This window comes from Nelumbo nucifera, chromosome 4 (genome assembly GCF_055504915.1).
Source record: "Nelumbo nucifera cultivar China Antique chromosome 4, China Antique-T2T, whole genome shotgun sequence".
NCBI classification, from domain to species: Eukaryota; Viridiplantae; Streptophyta; class Magnoliopsida; order Proteales; family Nelumbonaceae; genus Nelumbo; species Nelumbo nucifera.
Window position 1 is genome coordinate 44,018,865 of NC_142652.1, and position 18,643 is coordinate 44,037,507.

Below are 18,643 nucleotides of genomic sequence, written 5' to 3' on the forward strand. Positions count from 1 at the left end.
CGACCCATATACACCATGTGGCAGCTATGAGAAGAAGCAATACTTCAAAATTGCTTTCGGGTATGTGGGTAGAGAAACAGAACGGCGTGCAAAACCGACTCCAACGCTGCTAGTGCCCGCTGCAAGTTGCCACCACTGCTTCTCTACTGTCTATTCTTCTTCTTTGTGGATCTCTGTTCTTCAAAACTACTAATTTCCGAAACATTTTTTCGTATCATACTACTATACCAGAACAAAAGACAACCGGAAGTGGCAGGGATGAAGGACGCGGAACACCTCGATGACATGAACAACTTGGCTGAAACTAAGTCAGACACGGAAAACCCTAGTTCTTCCGATTCCGAGTCGTCCGACGATGACGCCGAAGATCTCCAACTGGAAACCCTAGAGAAGGAACTCGCGGAGAACCCTTCGAGTTACGACACCCACGTTCAAGTAAGCGTTCTCTTGCTTGACTTCTTGCTTCATTGCAGCGAATTTTAAATGAAGGTTTCATTCATTAATTTGTTTGCATTTCGCAGTACATAAGGACTCTGAGGAAACTCGGCCTCATTGAGAACCTACGTGAAGCGAGGGAGTCGATGAATATTTTGTTCCCTTTGAGCCCTGCAATGTGGCGGGAATGGGCGAAGGACGAAGCTTCGCTAAACACCGGGTATGCTTAGTTAGTCTGTTTAAAGTGTTCTTAATCCGTGGGTGATATCAGCCTCTTCTTGGAGACGAGAAGAGTGTTTTGCTTTGCCTTGAGCTCGCAGAGGTAAGGATAAGAAAACAGAGTATTTGATAAGGGGTAAAAACTCGATGCCTTTTATTTATGATATAATGGCTATTTATAATCACCAGGACAGGGAATAACGGTCAGTGATTGCAAACCATTTCAGTGATGAGAGAATATTATCCGGTAACGGTTCTGTGATCGGTTATAACGTCTTGCATCAGGCACGAGCGGAGGCAGGGCTATCATTCCTACCCTGCCACGTCCTTCCTAGGAGAGTAGTCGAGCTGTATCATTCTTGCCCCCATTGGGATTAGTCTTATCCTCAAGATTAGCTCCAGGGAAACGCTTGTTGAGAGAGTCCAGACGTTCCCATGTCGCATCAGAATCTGTAGTTCCTTCCCATTTGATGAGGAGCTCAGTGATTGCTCTGTTCCCACTTTGAACTATAAGCCTGTCCAGAACTGCTATACAATGTGGCTGAAGAACTCCTCGCATGGTAGCCCAATTTAGCCTTAAGACATGAGACATGGAACACAGGTTTCTAAGGTCCGGTTTAAGACCTCAGTTTGCCCATCTGACCGGGGGTGATAAGGTGAACTCATATTGAGATGAGTCCCTTGAAGCTTGAACAATTCCTTCCAGAACGCTCCAGTGAAAGTTGGGTCCCAATTACTCACCATATATCTCGACATCCCATGTAATTTAAACACTCCTTCCATGAATACTCGAGCAACCTCCTGTGTTGTATAAGGATGACTGAGGGAAAGAAAATGACCATATTTGGTCAGCTAATTCACCACTACTAATATGACATTCTTCTTATTTGAGCTTGGCAATCAGTCCACAAAGTCAAGTGAATGTCAACCCATGCTTGCTTCAGAATGGATAATGGCTGGAGTTACCAAGGAGTAGGAAGATTCTCAGTTTTGTGCCTTTGACAAACATCACACTCATGGACCCATCCTTTGACTTCCTTTCTATAGCCCTTCCAATAACAAATTTGTCTCAATCTCTGAATGGTGTTCTATAACCAGAATGGCCCTCGATGGGGCTGGAGTGAGCTTCATCAAAAAGTTTCCTTCGAAATGATGAAGTGGGACTCAGTACCAGCTTACTGTCCTTCCATAACAGACCATTGCATTGTCTGTAGTTTGGCTTATGCCTTCTTCCTTCTGCAATCTTTGTTATAATGTTATGTAAATGAGCATCTGTAGCTACTTCAGGTTTCAATTCTGTTGTCCAATTTGGCATTAGAACTGATATTCCCATTACCTCAGACTCATGCCTTCTAGAGAGTGCATTGGCGGCATTATTCTCTTTCTCTTTACGATAGAACACTTCATAATCATATCCCAACAGCTTGCTTAGAAGCTTTTGCGGAGTGGGAGAAGTGATCCTTTGCTTCATAATATAACCAATGCTTCTCTGATTTGTTAAAATTCTGAATTTATTGCTCAAGAGGTAAGGGTTCCAATGTTAAACTGCTGAGACGACTGCAAGTAATTCACGATCATAAGTGGACATGTTCAATGCTTGACCTTGTAATGCCTTATCGAAAAATGCAACGGGCTGCCCTTCTTGGGATAAGTCTGCACCTAGGCCATGGCCACTAGCATCACTCTCCACAGTAAAAGGTTTGCTGAAATCAGGTATCGCCAATACAGGAGCAGTAGTCATGGCAGCCTTCAACTCCTTAAAAGTAGTTTCTGCCTCCTTCCACCAAGCCCAGGCTCCCTTTTTTAGTAACTGGGTGAGAGGTCTGGCTATACTCCCATACCACTTAACAAACCTTCGGTAATACCTAGTCAACCCCAAGAATCCCCTTAATCCCTTCACTATGGTAGGTCTTGGCCAGGATAGCATTCCCTCTACTTTAGTTGGGTCCATTTCCACTCCTTGATTGGATATGATATGTCCTAGGTATTCAATTATGTTTCTCATAAAATTGCGCTTATTTCTTTTGGTGCGAAGTTGATGGGCACGAAGAATGCTCAAGACTTGCTTCAGATGGAGGAGGTGCTCTTTTTGTGATAGGTTATAGACCAAGATGTCATCAGAGAACACTAGAACAAATTGCCCGAGTTGTTCCTTAAAGATTTGGTTCATGAGCGCTTGGAAGGTTACCGGGGCATTGGTGAGCCCAAATGGCATTACCAAGAACTCATAGTGTTCTTCATGAGTCATAAAGACTGTTAGCAATGTCTTCCTCCTTCACCTAGATTTGATGGACTCAGCTTGCAGATCCAATTTCGAAAAGAACTTCGCTCCATGGAGTTCGTCAATCAGCTCATCAATGATTGGCATGGGGAAACGATCCTTGATCGTCTGCTGGTTTAACGCTTTGTAATCCACACAGAGCCTCCACCCACCATCTTTCTTTTGCACCAACAATATTGGCAACGAGAAGGGACTCTGGTTGGGTCAAATAATCTCTTCTTGTAGCATCCCTTCAATCCCTTCTGTGTATAAGGGTAATAGTATGGTCTAATATTTGCAACATGGCCTTCTTGGGTTAAAGGTATCACATGGTCACAGGAATGTGGAGGTGGCAAGCCTGTAGGTTCCTCAAAAATATTTGCAAACTCTTTAAGTAAAATCCTAGTTTCTCTATCAACTTCCAGATTATCATATCCCAATTCTACATTCATAAATTGTAGTAGGTATACCTGGGTAGCTTTGTTCAGTGCCTCAGGTGCAGTCTCTGCAGGTTATCAATTTGGGCTTGGGCTTCCGAACTCCTTTTAGTATGTGTGCTTCTTGGTCATTCCAAAACTGTAGAAACAGAGCTTCAAAATCCCACAGTATAGGTGCGAGAGTCCTAAGCCATTGAGCGCTGAGCACTGCATCATAATCAGGGAGTTGTAGCATATGGAAGTCTACCTCAATGGTGATTCCCTGGGTCTGAATACCTACCCTGGAGCACCTACCATAGTCACGAAGTCGTTCACCGCTCACCACCTGTATAATGAAGCTAGGATGGGAATCCACCTATAACCCAACCTTCACCATTTTGGGGCAACGCCGGAGATATCCCTACACGCCATATCCGGAGCCAATTCACCCAGAACCGTGAGGATTCAAGGACACATTCAGCATTATCCACTTACCATCCTCTTGGACAGCGGGTCTTCACATAACTTCTTAGACTCCTCTTTTGTAGTTGGCCCTTGGTGATCTTTCTTCATTGTCGTTGTAATCCAGAAGAGTTTCTGCTTTTGACATTGATGTTGGGGTGTATACTTTTCATCACAATTAAAGCAGAGTCTCCACTCTCTTCTTTCCTGTGCCTCTACGGGAGTTAGTCTTTTAATTTCAGGTAATTTCTGAGTCTGGTTAGAAGTGTTACCTGCCAAGGATGGGGGCTTTGCTTTTGGAACCTCTTGCTTCGTCAACCTCTGTTTTTGCATCCATTCTTATTCTTTTAATAGCGCTGATTGAAATGCTCGATGGATAGAGGTTGGTTCGAGCATCTCGACTCTTGTGCAGATTTCAGGCTCAAGTCCGGAGACGAAATAGCTAAGGAAGGGGGAGAGGAGGGGCTGGAAGACAGGGGAGGAGAGGGGAAGATGAGGATCCTTAGATGGAACATGAGGGAATTGAAGGAAGGAAGAAGAAGGGATATTGTAAGAATTTTTTATGTATCAAACCATAGGGGGTATTACTTCAAGAAGCAAAACTGGAATGTTGAATACTTTTTAGCTGGGGTGAGCAATTTGATTGCAGCCTGGGTTCTCAGTCTTCCAGAGTTTGACCAAGTGAACAAGCCGGATCTGATAGAGAATTTCTGGAGTACCATAGAGTTGAATACCTGTAATTTTAAGTCATTTACAATGTAATTTGTTAAGTAGTCGGTTTGTGATCTAGACAACCATTTTTCTGAGATGTACTGCTTTCTTTTTCAATTTTAATAAAATTTGCTTTTGATCCTTCAAAAAAATTAATGATATGATGGCTATTTATAATCACTAGGACAGGGAATAACGGTCAATGATTGCAAATCATTACAATGATGAGAGAATATTCTCCAGTGATGGTCATGTGATCGATTATAACGTCTTGCTTCAGGCACGAGCAGAGGCAGGGGTATCGTAATGACCTGTCATGTCCTTCCTAGGAGAGTTGATCTGTATCAAAGCGTACTTATATTTGTTGTTAGATTTCTAGGTCGAGGTGATTTTTCAAAGCAGTCATGTTACTTCTGGCGGCTCAATCTTTATAACAGCACCTTTTTGTGGAATTAAAAGGTTTTCGTCGCATGGTATCTGTTTGAAGGTTTATCTTTCCTGATGTTCCCTTGTTTTTTTTTTGATCTGATCAATAACTGATATTCCCTTGTTTTAAGTTGAAATTGTATTGTATACTAAAGAACGGTTGACAAGAAATGAAACTAATTGTGTAGGGAGGGAGGGAGGGAGATCAACCTTTCTCTGATATCATGTGCTGAGATAATCTGACCTGAAAACAGAAGTAAAAAGTAAGAGAATGAAGAAAAAAATAATTTATAAAGAGGAGAAGAGGGGGTGTTCCCTATGTTGCCTCTGATATGTAGCTTGCTGACCTCTTCACCAAAGTAGTTACAAAGAAAAGTTAGAGATAGACTTATGCAAGTTGGGAATGACCAATATCCATTCCCAACTTGAGGGGGAGTGTGGAGAAATAGTGTAGTAAATTAGTTATGGGTGTTTTAAAAGTACAAGGCGCAAAAAAGGCGCAGGGGAGAATTGGAAACCAAACTCTTCTATCTGGTTTAGAAGGCTCCAAACAAACTCTATCAAGAAGATGCAAAAGCTCTGTTACAGAGGCGAATTTCTCATCCCTCAATGCCCTATGAAACATCAATAGATTAGATAGAAAGAGAACCCTTGCTGTTAAGGTAAATAGGAAAGAGACAGATCAATCATAAGTCATAAAAAGAAATAGGTGAGAGAAAAGTCAAGGAAAAAATGGAGTTCGTGCAGGCAGGTCAGTGGAGGAGATCCTTGAAGATAGAAGCAAAAAATTTCCTGTTCGAAGAGATGAGAATCAAGGGGAAGGTAAGCCTGAAGGTAAGGGAAGCGAAAAAGGGTACAATATTGCTGGAAGGATTAGAAGTGATCGAGTGGCTAAGAGAGTTCATAGCTGGAGCCTGTTCAAAAGGTAAGCAGATAAACTGGCAGGATTTTAGTACTTTAGTAGGGAGAAGATATGTTGTTGAATGTAAGAGGAATAGAAATGGCTTCTTCATAGCTTTGGCTGAATTTTTTGGTAAGGGACGAAGGCAACTGGTGTGTCTACCAGCAGGAAAACAGAACCAAGGATGGGGGGAAGTCGACTGGTTGTTCAAAGAGTTTTTAGCTCAAAGAGTAGCAAATGATAAAAAAGCCTCCATAAGGGAGGAGAAGGCATATCTCAGCAACAGCAGGGTAGTACAAGGGCCAGTGGTCATGGCAAAAACAAAAGGCCAATGCAGAATGGTGGGAGGTCTAGAGAGAGAAGAGTGGGATAGTAAGTTTGTGATACAAGCCAAGGAAAAGGTTAATGATTGGAGGAGGGTAGCTGACTTACTGGCAACCAGTTTGAAGCTGAAGAGTGTCTTCATAGTAACCCCCTTCGATAACTGTAAAGCCCTCCTAGATCCAATAGAGAATGAATTGGAAATATCAGCTATCAATGTTCAGGCTGATTTCGGATCATTCAGTCTTTAAATGGAATCCAACATCCAACTCCAAGGATTTATTTGTCAAAGATGGTGTGGTGGTGCGTGTAATAGGCTTGCCGTTTCATCTATGGAAACAAGAAGTAGCAGAGTCTATAGCAGTATTGTGTGGAGGAATCTTGCTTTCTGGGGCGAACAGAGGGGAGTTTTGTCTCTGTGTGGCTAGCATCCTCCATTGAAGCAGGGCTGTGGAAGGAGGCTCGTATGGTAGGAGGGGAGAAGGAGGAAGAAGAAGCATTACGTGGACTTGTGAGATTGGTTAATTCAAATGGGAAGGAATGTTTCACTAAAAAAGGGCCAACAAATTCTAGGAAGCCAAAAAGCTTTGGGGCAGATGGAAGGTCAAACATGTAGAAAGCAAGAAAAGGCTATGACAAATGGCAGATCTTTTGCGCAGGTGGTGTCAGGGGAAATAGACAAAAATTTACCAGTGTCTAAAGGGAGAGGGCTGAACCAGCAACCTCAGACAGGGAGGGTTGCTGGTTCGACCATTAAAACAGGGGGGCGTGATTTGTTAAGAGGTCACGTGGGAGGATAGAAAATGGGCCCAGTCGAGTGAATCCCTTTTCTGGTGGGCCGGAGAAGGAAACTCAAGTAAAGGCTTTAAAGCTGGGTTCTTATACTACAAGTTTTGAGCCCAAGGCCCATTACAAGACAAATGGGCCAAGGGACTCTTTAAGTAAGCACGTGACTGGGAGGAGGGAAGAGCTGATATACGAGATTAAGTGTCTATCTTCTTCTATCCTGAATCCCTCCTTTCGATCAAATAGTTCAGGCGCAAAATCTCAAGACTCTCAGTCTCGAGGCTCTCTATAGTGGGTCCCATTCATCCTGGCGAACCGTCTCTCACCAGATAGGCGCAACCTGAGATACCTGAAGCCTAGTGATTTGAACAGAACAGGGTTTGAAGATTGGTTGAGTGAACAAAACAGCAGTGACGATTCTGATAGAGACGAAACTTTAAGTTTGGGAAGTCTGTCTCCGAAAAGCAACAATGATTTACTTGAAATAGAAAGTTTGCATACAGAGTTGTTGTTTTTAGAGGAAGAGATTGAAGAGGCAGGTGGCGGGAAGACTAGAAATGGTGAAGAAAATGGTTCTAAAGCTGTGAAAACTCCTCTTCCCTTCGTTGAGGGAGCTGACCCTGAGTCTAATGAATTACAGGATGTTGGTGGAGAGGGACAAGAATCGGCCGTGAGGATGGATGTGGGTATTCCAGTGTCGGAAACACAGAGAAAGGTTTTCCAAGTGGGTAGGTCGTCAGGAAGTGATTCTTTCACTATGTCTACTTCACAACTTTGTCCAAAAAGGGGAAAGTCCTTAAAACCATTTGTCGCCTGTCAGCAACTCAATTCCAGTGATTCTAGTCCTACCCCCGTCCTACCAGGTTTGGGTGTCAATTCTTTTTTAGGTACTGACTTGTTTGCTATACCTGTAACAAATATTCCAGCTTCCCATCCAGGAGGTTCTGATGCAAGAGAGAGGGTGATAGTGGATGGAGGAGAGAGGGTGATGGAAGGAAGTAGTAAGGGGGAGGCAGACAGAATTTGGGAGTTGATCTGTACAATGATGGAGGAACTAACAAAAAGAAGGATTCTTAGAGAGATGCTGTAGCCAAAATAAGTGTGAGCAGGGTAAAATTCTTCCTCAGACATTGACTAGAAAGGATGGAGAAAAGAAAAAGGATGATTGTTGTATTAGGAAAGGGGGGAAAAAAGGAACAAAGGAGAAAAAAAGATCTGAAGTGGAAAGGCTAATCTCAAACATTGAGGGGGATTTAGAATTCAGTGGTAGAGGGGATAGGAGGAAGGGCCTAAAATGAGGAGATTATGGCCTTCTCATGGGTTTTTTTTGCTATTTTGTCTCGATGAAAATTATTAGCTGGAATGTAAGAGGGTTAGGGAGTGCAAGAAAGAGAAGGGTGATCAAAGACCTACTTTGAAGGGAAAAACCCGTTATTGTGCTGCTACAAGAATCCAAAATGATGGAATTAGATGGGAGATGGGTGAGGAGTTTTTGGAGGTCTAGAGGTTTAGGTTGGAGCTTGTCTCCTTCTTGGGGAGCCTCGGGGGGGATCGTAACACTGTGGAGGGAGGATGTGGTGGAAGTAGTGGAAGAATTGATAGGCAGATTCTTAGTTTCCATTAAGTGTAATAATGTAGAGAATGGGTGTGTATGGGTCTTAACCAATGTTTATGGCCCTAATTCCTATAGAGAGAGGAATGAGATGTGGGAGGAACTATATGCAATCAAGGGGCTATGGGATGGCCCTTGGTGCCTGGGTGGGGATTTTAATGTCATTAGATTCTCTGATGAAACCAGTAATCCCCAACAGGTAATTACAACAAGCATGAGGAAATTTAATGGTTTTATTGAAGAATGTGAACTAAAGGAAATACCTCTGCTGCAAGCCAGTTACACATGGTCCAACCTTCAGGAAACCCCTTTGTGTTCGGAGTTGGACAGGTTCTTATTTAACCTTGCTTGGTAGAATAGTTTTGAAAACTTGGTTGCTAGAGCGTTACCCAGGGTCACCTCTGATCACTGTCCTATCTAGATAGGTACTGAGTTTTTTCCTATAGGACCCAAACCTTTTAGATTTGAAAATATGTGGCTTACCCATCCAGATTTTGTGAAAAAAGTGAAGGAATGGTGGGGTGAGGAGGAGAGGGGGGTAAGATGGAAGGGGATCAAGTTTCATAAGAAATTAAAAAAGGTTGAGAGCCAAAATAAAAGAGTGGAATAGAGATCATTTTGGTAGAATTGAGGAGCAAAAGTTGTGCCTAATCTCTTGAATAAAAAACTTGGATGTAAAGGAATCTCAAAATGGGTTGACCGAGAAGGACAAAGTGTTAAGGAGACAATTGAAAAAGGATTTGGAAGAGGTGTTACTGAGGGAAGAAATCAGTTGGAGACAAAAAGCCAGACACAAGTTGATTAAGGAAGGCGATGGGAACACTAGATTTTTCCATGATTTGGCAAATGGGAGACGAAGAAAGAATCTTGTGACCAAGCTAGAGATAGGAGAGGAGGTGATTACCAACCAGGATGACATAGCCAAAAAATTTGTTGATCACTTCAAATTGATTTATAGAAGACCTTTGAGTGAGAGAGCAGTCGTGGAAGGGGTGGAATGGCCAAGAATTGATGATGGAGTGGCAAGGTGGCTGGAAAGGGATTTCGAGGAAGAAGAGATTAAGAAAGTTGTCTTTCTAATGGATAGATCCAAGGCTCCAGGTCCAGATGGCTTTACAATGGGTTTTTATCAAGACTGTTGGGAGGTGTTGAAAGAGGATTTAGTTGAAGTCTTTAAGGAATTTGCAGACAAGCACATTATAAATCCTGGAATTAATGCCACCTTTTTGGCCTTGATACCTAAGAAGAATGATGCCAACCACCCAAAAGATTATAGGCCTATTAGTCTGGTGACAAACATCTATAAAATTCTGGTTAAAGTGCTCTCGTTGAGGATCAAAATAGTCCTCCCTTCTATCATTAGTGAAACCCAGGGGGCTTTCATTCAAGGGCGACAAATAATAGATCAGATCTTAATTACGAATGAGTGTGTGGAGGAAATGAAAAGGTCTAGTAAGAGAGGTTTCATTTGTAAATTGGATCTTGAAAAGGCCTATGATTTGGTGGACTGGAAGTTTCTATTAGAGGTTATGCGAAACTGTGGATTTGGGGACAAGTGGTGTAGTTGGATTTTTGGGTGTATCAGTACTTGTCACTACTCTATTATGGTCATAGTATGGTGAGGGACTTTTTTCCAGCTTGCAGGGGTGTCAGGCAAGGGGATCCACTCTCACCCTTCCTTTTTACCTTAGTAGCTGATGTGATTAGTAGGATCGTTACTAAGGCTGACAGTGAAGATGCCATTAGGGGTTGGAGAATAGGGAGACACCAAGTCCCTGTCACCCACCTTCAGTTTGCAGATGACCTATTGATCTTTTGTGAAGGAGGTTTTAGCAAAAAGGTAGCAAACCTAAAGGAGCTAATCAAAGGTTTTGAAAGTATTTCTAATTTGAGAATAAATTTGGAAAAGAGCTGCATAGCGGGTATAAATTTGGAGGTAGGGGAGGTCGAGGCTATTGTGGAGTGTCTTGAATGTTCCACCTCTGCTTGGCCTATGTCATATTTAGGGCTTCCTTTAGGGGCAAATCCTAGGGAGAGTAGATTTTGGACCTCAGTGATTGAAAAGTTTGAGAAGAGATTAGCCTCATGGAAGAGGAATTATGTCTCTTTAGGAGGGAGAATTACTCTAATAAGAGCTACCTTGGCTAACTTACCTACCTATTTTTTGTCTGTTTTTAGGATGCCAGCTAGGGAAGCTAGGAAACTGGAGAAGTTGATGAGAGATTTCTTATGGGAGCCGAGACAAGAAAAAAAGGATCACTTGGTTAATTGGGAAATTGTGTGTAGAAGTAAAGAAGAGGGGGGTTTGGGACTTGGGAGGGTAACTAGAAAAAATCAAGCTCTGTTAGGGAAATGGTTGTGGCGATGGCCATTGGAAAGAGAGAGATTGTGGCATGAGGTGGTGGGAAGCATTTATGAGAGGTCAGAGAATGGATGGGATGCTGGTGTATCAAGGCAAGCTAACCTAGCAGCACCTTGGAAGGCCATTCACAACACCCTTCTTCAATTCCTCAATTTTATCAGGTATGAAGTTTGTTCTGGCAACACTGTTCATTTTTGGGAGGATATTTGGGTAGGAGACACACCTTTAAAGGATCTGTTCCCTTCGCTATTTTTTTGTTTCTTTGTACAAAAAAGAGGTGGTCTCAAAATTTGTCTCACCTTTGGGAACACCTTTAGATCCTACTTGGGATTTTGGGTTTCGTAGAGGACTTAGGGATGATGAAATTGAATCTCTTTCTATTTTGCTTGGTTGTCTTAATCAGGTTTGTTTGGATTCCTCCAAGCCAGATAAGAGGGTATGGACTCCTAGACCCAATGGAACCTTCACTTGTGCTTCTTTCTTCAAGTCCATCTCTCAACTTTCTACTCACCAACCCTTTCCGTCAAAAGAAATTTGGTGCAGGCCAGTTCCCCAAAAAATTATGGCGTTCTGTTGGGAAGTATTCCATGGGAAAGTAAACACTCTAGATAACCTACAAAATAGAAGACCTTTCCTCTGTATTTCTCCTAATTGGTGTATCCTCTATAGAGCTCACGGTGAGGATTGTTACCACCTATTAATATCTTGTCCCTTTTTTGCAGACCTTTGGGCTTGGCTACTTTCGTTGTTTGGGAGTAGTTGGAGTCTACCAGCAGAAGTTCACATGCTCTTCAACCATTCTACCTTTTATTGGCCTACAACAATAGGGAGAATTATGTGGAGATGTGCTCATGCTGCCTTGATTTGGACTCTTTGGGAAGAAAGGAATATTAGAATTTTTCAAGAGAAGGAAAGGAGCAGTCAGGAATTGAAAGACTGTGTGTTAAATAGGGCAATACCTTGGCTGAAGACCTTGGAAATCTTTCATCAATTCTCCTTTAATGACCTTTGGAGAAATTGGTTAGTAGTAGCGAGGTGTTCATCTCTAAAGGACAAATCAATTACAAGCTGGTCTCCTCCATCCGAAGGTTCACTGAAGTTGAACTTTGATGGAAGTAGCATGGGTAATCCAGGATTATGCGGAATGGGGGGTGCTTTTAGAAACGAGAAGGGAGAGATTTTGTTGCTCTACTCAGGTCCCTTGGGAATTGGGGACTCCATCAGGGTAGAACTTTTAGCTGCTGTACAAGGGCTGCTATTTGCAAACCAGCTGGGGGTACAACACCTAACAATCGAAGGGGATTCCAAAGTGGTGGTGGGTTGGTTGAAAAATCCTGAAGAGGCTATGTGGCGTTACAAGAATGAAATGAAGAAATTTAGTTGGTTGACAAGGAATATGTTGGTCACTGTATAGTGGGTGGGGAGATCAGCAAATACTTTGTCAGATGTGTTAGCTAAGCAAGGGGTAAATAGGGAAGAATTGTTTTGGGCTCAGTTATGATTCTTGCTTTTCTTTCCTAGTTTACTTGTAAGATTCAAGGAGGGGCTGCAGCTCGCGCTTCTCCCTGGGATGTTGTATGAACTCACTCTAAATCTGGTTCTGATTTAATAATTCACTTTTTTTATGAATTATGGGATAATGTCTTATTAGTATGGTTTTGTTATTTTTTATTCATTTGTTTGGATTAGTTGATTGCTCAGTGATTGTTGCATGTTCTTTCTAATTTTGCAGACCTGAGGCCTTTGCTGTAATTGAAAAACTTTATGAGCGAGGAGTGCATGAATATCTGGTAGGTTCTGGTACTCGTTATGTAACATGGACTTCATATTCTGTCAAAAAATGGATATTATGATGGCTTCAAGGCAACTGTCTTTTCTATTCTTTTACCTGACCTATTTTTGTTAAGCACATATTGAAATTGAAGTAACTTTGCATTTAGTCACTGTTCTGCAATGCAGCTGAATATACTTTCTTTTGTGTAGTCTGTATCTCTTTGGTGCGACTATGTAAATTTTGTTCAAGAACATGATCCATCAGTACGGGAATGTTCATCAGATGGCATCAAGAAGATGAGGGACTTATTTGAGCGTGCTCTTACTGCTGGTGGATTGCATCTTGTTGAAGGCAATAAAATCTGGGAAGCATACAGAGAATTTGAACTAAATATATTTCATACTATTGATGATAACAACAATGAGGTCAGACTTTACCCTAATATAAGGTTTCATATTGGTGTTACATTTTCTATCAGTGATCACTTTGCTACATCAAGCCTTTTTATTGGCTAATTTCTACCTCAACTTTCTTCTATTTTTCTATTTGATTTTCTCGTATTTGATTTTGCTTTAATTATTAAGGTAAAGGGAAATATGTTAGGAACTCGACAAGAAAGTGTTTCCTGGGTGTGCTATCATTATGCATGGGGGTGTACATTTTTTTAAGCTTAACAAAGTCTAAAATTGAAGGTATAACTATGTAGATGTTAAATCTACTGTCCTTATGATGTCTAGTGATATTTGATAAATAGAAGTCGGATATTTTAATTTGGTATTCACTTGTCACTAAATGCCTAAGTTTATATTTCTCAAAAATCAGAAGTGTATGCACACGTTATTTTTTTGAAGGTAAATAAAAATTTATTAAAAGAAAAAAGAAATATAAGAATGATTATAACCAATCATCCGAGAGAGAAGATAACCCAAAGACTAAATCCCAAAAGAAAAATCCTCACATAGGCCCTTGACATCACAAAGACTAGCCCTTCCACGGTTCCATCATTTACCCTTACAAAAAAGCATCCCAAACAAAAATCACAAACACAAATACATCACTGAGAAACCAAAAACCCATAAACATCTAAAAAGCCTATCTAACATCCCTCGAGAAGCCCAACCGAGACCCTAACCCCCCAAAACCGATCAACACTTCTTTATCTCTTATTCTCTGTTTCTTGAATAAAATATTCTTTTCTTCTTCTGGTTGGCCTTTTGTTTTTTTAGCCATGTTGTTAGGCCCTACTCAAAACAAACCTCCTTTTATCCTCGCGAGCACCTTAGAAACCAGAATCTGATGCTGGTTCTTTTGATTTTCTTTTTGAGTTTTAAAATGCGACCGTATTTGAAGCTTCCACAACTTCCTTTGACTTGCCTGAAGCAGCATTCTCCCCATCTGAAACCAACTCTCCTTTTGCCTTATCTTCCCACCTCCCTTTAAAATTACCTGCAACCTCCATCATAAATTTCCTTGTCGTTTTTTTGGAAGAATCAGAATAAAAGATTCCATTAAAATAAAAAGAGCCATACTACCCGGGGGTTGTTAAGATAGCTCCCAGTCGCATCCTAGCACACATGCCGGTTACACTACACCAGAAAAATCAAGAAAAACAGAACCGGTTGAGATTACAAGTCTGTGACACAAGAAATTTCAAAAATTCTCCCCTAACACTGCTCCTTCCCCAAGTTTCTTCCCTCATGCCCAGACTAAAAGATTCCAGTTTATTCTCCTGCAGCAGCACAACTGTAGGAGTAAGACTATTTTTCCTCATTAAATTTCTCACTGTCACCCTTCTTTCCTTATCTTTCAGACCCCTTACGTTCCAGCTGGTCACCCACACTCTTCTCTTCCCCCCTGACAACTAAAGAGAAAAAGACTCACCTTTTGTCCTCACCCACTTCCTCCTCTCCCCCCTCTTCGTCCCACTCCTTGCCCTTCCCATGTTTTTCTTTTTCTCTATTTTTTTCTTCCCTCCTAATTTTTCAATGCGTTCGAAGGCCTTCCTTGCAAATTCTTCCCCTCCCCAGAAAAATAAACCCAAGGATTTTTTGATAGGGACCTCCTTTTCTACCAGCTTGTCAATTTCAACAACACCATTTCAGATCAGATCTGAATCCTAGACTGTCCCCCCTCCGATCTCCCTCTCTCAAGGTTTTAAAATGTGGAGGCGTGACGCGAGGCGTTCCACTACCCCTCTCAAATACAAGGAGGCGTAAGCCTCCTTAAGAGGAGGGGGGTTAGGAGGAGGATGAAGAGGAAGGGGGATCTTATTTTTTCTTTACTTTCTTTCCCCTTATCTTTTTTTCCCTTCCCTTTTATTTTCTTTCCTTTTCTCTTTTTTTTTCTTCTCTTTCTTTTTCTTTCCCTCCCCTTTCTTTTCCTTTACTTTTTTTTCTTTTTTCTTTTTTTTTTGTCTTTTTATATAAGATGTGCATGAGGCGTATGCCTCTAGCACGCCTCATGAAAAAAACGCAAGAGGCGTACGCCTTAGAGGTGTTAGCGCCTCTAGCATACGCCTCAGGACGTTTTGGGAGCGCCTCGCCCGGAGGCATGCCTCCAGGCATACGCCTCCCACGCCTTTTAAAACACTGCTCCCTCTTCTTGTCTTTCCCCTCTATTCCCCTCCGAGCACCCTTCTTGTCCTACCTCCCTTACTCCTACTCCTTTTTCCACCCCCTGAGAAGAAACAAGAGCTCTTTTTTCTATTGTAATACCTTTTCTTTTCTCTCACTCCCTCCTAACTCCCCAAACAGCCTTTTTTTTTGGAACCCCGGGAGACTTTGCCTCTTCCCCAAGCTCCTTTCCCTATCCCTCCTTCGACCTGCGTTCAAACATTTGGCCAACATCTGAGATAGGGGTGCTTACCTCTTGGTTGATCCGCTTTTCACTAAACTCAGAAGCACCATCAGTAGCTCCTTCCCTGTCCTTTGTTAAACAAATCAGTAGGTCCGAGGTCTTATCTTCTTCTCCTGCTCAGAAAACTGTCGGAGCCAAAGAAACCATGGTCACCTGCTGGGAAACATCAGGCTTTGACTTCCCTCGACAAAACTCAATCCATAGCCTTCCTTTCTCTCCCAACTTCAGACCTACCCGCTAGCCTTACGACGAGCTCCCTCCCTCTTCGAACGATGTAGCAACTCGGGTGGCACTTGACACTCTTACACGGTCATTGTTTCCTCTCTTTCTCTGAAACTCCATTGTCTTTTTGCCTTCTGCATATTTAGCAACCATCCAACCCAAACATCCTTTTGGTCCTTACCTTTTGAAATATTTTTCAAGAAACCCCTCTTAAACTGCTTTTTACCAATAATGCCCCTCCCTTTCTTTTACCCCAACTTTGTGAGCTTGTTCTTTCTCACAACTTCCCCCCTCCTGTGAGCCCCACCTATAGGAGATTCGAAGCTAATTCCTCCCTCCACCTGTGTCCCTCTAACTTCCCCTTCTACCACGTGCGAACTGAGCTCCCCCGCCTTCTTACCTTTTTCCCTCCAATGTGTCCTTTCCTGTTTAAATCTAAACCTTTCTCTCCATCTGAAATTCCATAACTGCCCTTCCCATCCCATTTTGAATGCAAAAAATGGTTGAAAAACAGATTTACTTTCATTTTCTATACAAGAATGCATTCTTACCAAACCTGCAAAACCGAACTGGAGTGCAAATTTACTTCAGTTCTGCATTTGTACCCTCACCAAATGCTGCCTCAGATGTAAAAGTTGCACTGCCAATGAGTGCAACTAAGAAAAATGTGTAATTTTGCACCAGATGGAAGTGCAATTCATAGTTACAAATGGATGCAAAACTGAACTAGGTGCAAAATTTATATCTGGATCAGATTTAAACTGCAAACAAACAGAGCCTTGGCAATAATTTCCTCTCTTAAATGGTAGATTTCAATGAAACATTATCAACAACATATAATTGCATTTTAAATTTCAATGAAACCTTAGGGTGAACATTGAGAAAAGTTGTATAGTTGGAATCAATATGGGGGAAGGGGAGGTTGGTGAGTATGCAAACATTTTGGGGTGTGTAGTTTCTAATTGGCCCTTAAATTACCATGGTTAACCTCTGGGGGATAATCCTCAGAGTGGTGATTTTTAGGCCCCTATTGTGGAGAGGGTTGAAAAGAGACTTGTCAACTACAAGAAAAATTATGTTTCTTGGAGGGAGAACCACCTTAATTAGGTCTACTCTGACTAACCTTCCGGTCTATATTTTGTCAGCCTTTATAAGATTCCAACTAAGGTGGCTAGCAGGTTGGAAAAACTAATGAGAGATTTTCTTTGGGAGCCGGAGGAGGAGAAGGATCATAGGGTCAGGTGGGAGGTGGTATGTAGGGATAAGAAGGAGGGAGGTTTGGGAATTGGGAACATAAGGATTAAGAACTTAGCATTACTAGGGAAATGGCTATGGAGATTTTCATTGGAGAAAGAAAGACTGTGGGTTAATATAATGGGAAGTATACATGGGTTGGCAGACAATGGATGGGACTCTGGGATTCTAGCAAGGACTACAAGAGCTTCTCCTTGGAAAGCTATTCAAGCCATCTTGCCCTTGTTCTCTCCTTGGATTAGGTATGACTTGCAATTAGATAACCTCATTAAGTTTTTGGAACATGTTTGGGTTGGGGATTCCTCTTTAAAAGATCAATTTCCAGGCCTTTTTGCTATTTTTACCCTTAAAAATGAACCAATTTCCTCTTTTCTTGTTCCTTCTAATTCACCTTCTAGGTTTGGATGGAACTTGAGCTTGAGAAGAGATGTCAGGGACACAGAGTTAGCTTGTACTTTAGCCTTATTATCCATTCTTGAAGGGGTCTTCATTGAGCCATCAAAGACAGATAATAGAATATGGACACTCACTCTCTCAGGTTCCTACACTTGTGCCTCTTTCTTTAAAGCCCTTTTACCCCCTCCTCCTGTTGGAATTTCTTTCCCTGTTAAAGAAGTGTAGTGTCGGCCTATACCTCCAAAGGTTGGGCATTTTTGTTGGGAAGCTTTTCTTGAAAGAGTTAATACAAGGGATCTACTTCAAAGAAAAAGACCCAACAATTGTTTGTCTCCTCACTGGTGTGTTCTCTGTAAATCCAATGACGAGTCTGGGTACCATTTACTAATTTCTTGTCAGTTTGTTAAAGGTATTTGGGAATGGTTTACTTCGTTGTTTGGGTGCAGGTGGACTCCCCCTTTGAATGTGCAATGCTTATTTACTTCCATGCCTAACTGGTCAACCAAAAGGGCCAAGATCATGTGGAGATGTGGTAGTGTGTTGGACTGTTTGGGAGGAGAGAAACTCAAGGATATTCTCAAATAAGGAAAGAAGTTTGGAAGTAATCCTGGAGACTATTCACATTAGGATGATACATTGGTTGAGAACATTGGAATTGTTTAAAGTCTTCTCAGTTGATGAGATGATAAGAAGCTAGAAGGAGATTGTAGATTCGGCCTCAATTAAGAAGACCTTAAATTCCTGCTGGACACCTCCCCTTCATGGGTTTACCAAACTGAATTTTGATGGTAGCAGCATAGGCAAGCCCTTCGGAGTAGGGGGAGTGATAAGGGATGAGAAAGGGAATTTGTTAGCCATGTATTCTGGTCCGATTGGGGTGGGAGATTCCTTGAGTGCTGAGATACTAGGAGCTCTTGATGGGATACAAAGGGTCAAGGAAGTGAATATTAAAAAATTGATCATAGAAGGTGATTCTGAAATTGTGGTGAATTGGCTAAAAGATGACAGTTCTATGCTCTGGAAATACAGCAATGAAAAGAGGAAGTTCAAGTGGCTCACCAAGGGCATTGAAATTCATTGTACATGGATAAAGAGAAGTGCAAATGCATTGGCAGATGGTCTAACTAGGCAAGGGGTGAACAGAAACTCTATCTTTTGGGCTGTTTTGTAATTGTCTCATGGTTAAGTTGTACTTTGGGTAGTTGGGAGTTAAGATTCTTTAGCTCCTTC

General features: G+C 41.8%; 1 protein-coding gene across 2 annotated transcripts in view; it reads left to right on the forward strand.

Annotated features, from left to right (window-relative positions):
• The first annotated feature begins 58 nt into the window (after window positions 1-58).
• LOC104606971 (uncharacterized) overlaps window positions 59-18,643 on the forward strand; it is a 117,741-nt gene continuing 99,156 nt past the window's right edge. For both annotated transcript variants that reach the window (XR_016085750.1, XM_010272435.3), the window contains exons 1-4: window positions 59-435; window positions 522-655; window positions 12,644-12,701; window positions 12,895-13,110. Coding sequence is in view for 1 of the 2 variants with exons in the window: in XM_010272435.3 (XP_010270737.1) it covers window positions 259-435; window positions 522-655; window positions 12,644-12,701; window positions 12,895-13,110 (585 nt within the window). In the remaining variant the exon portion in view is untranslated. The remainder of the gene's footprint in view (window positions 436-521; window positions 656-12,643; window positions 12,702-12,894; window positions 13,111-18,643) is intronic.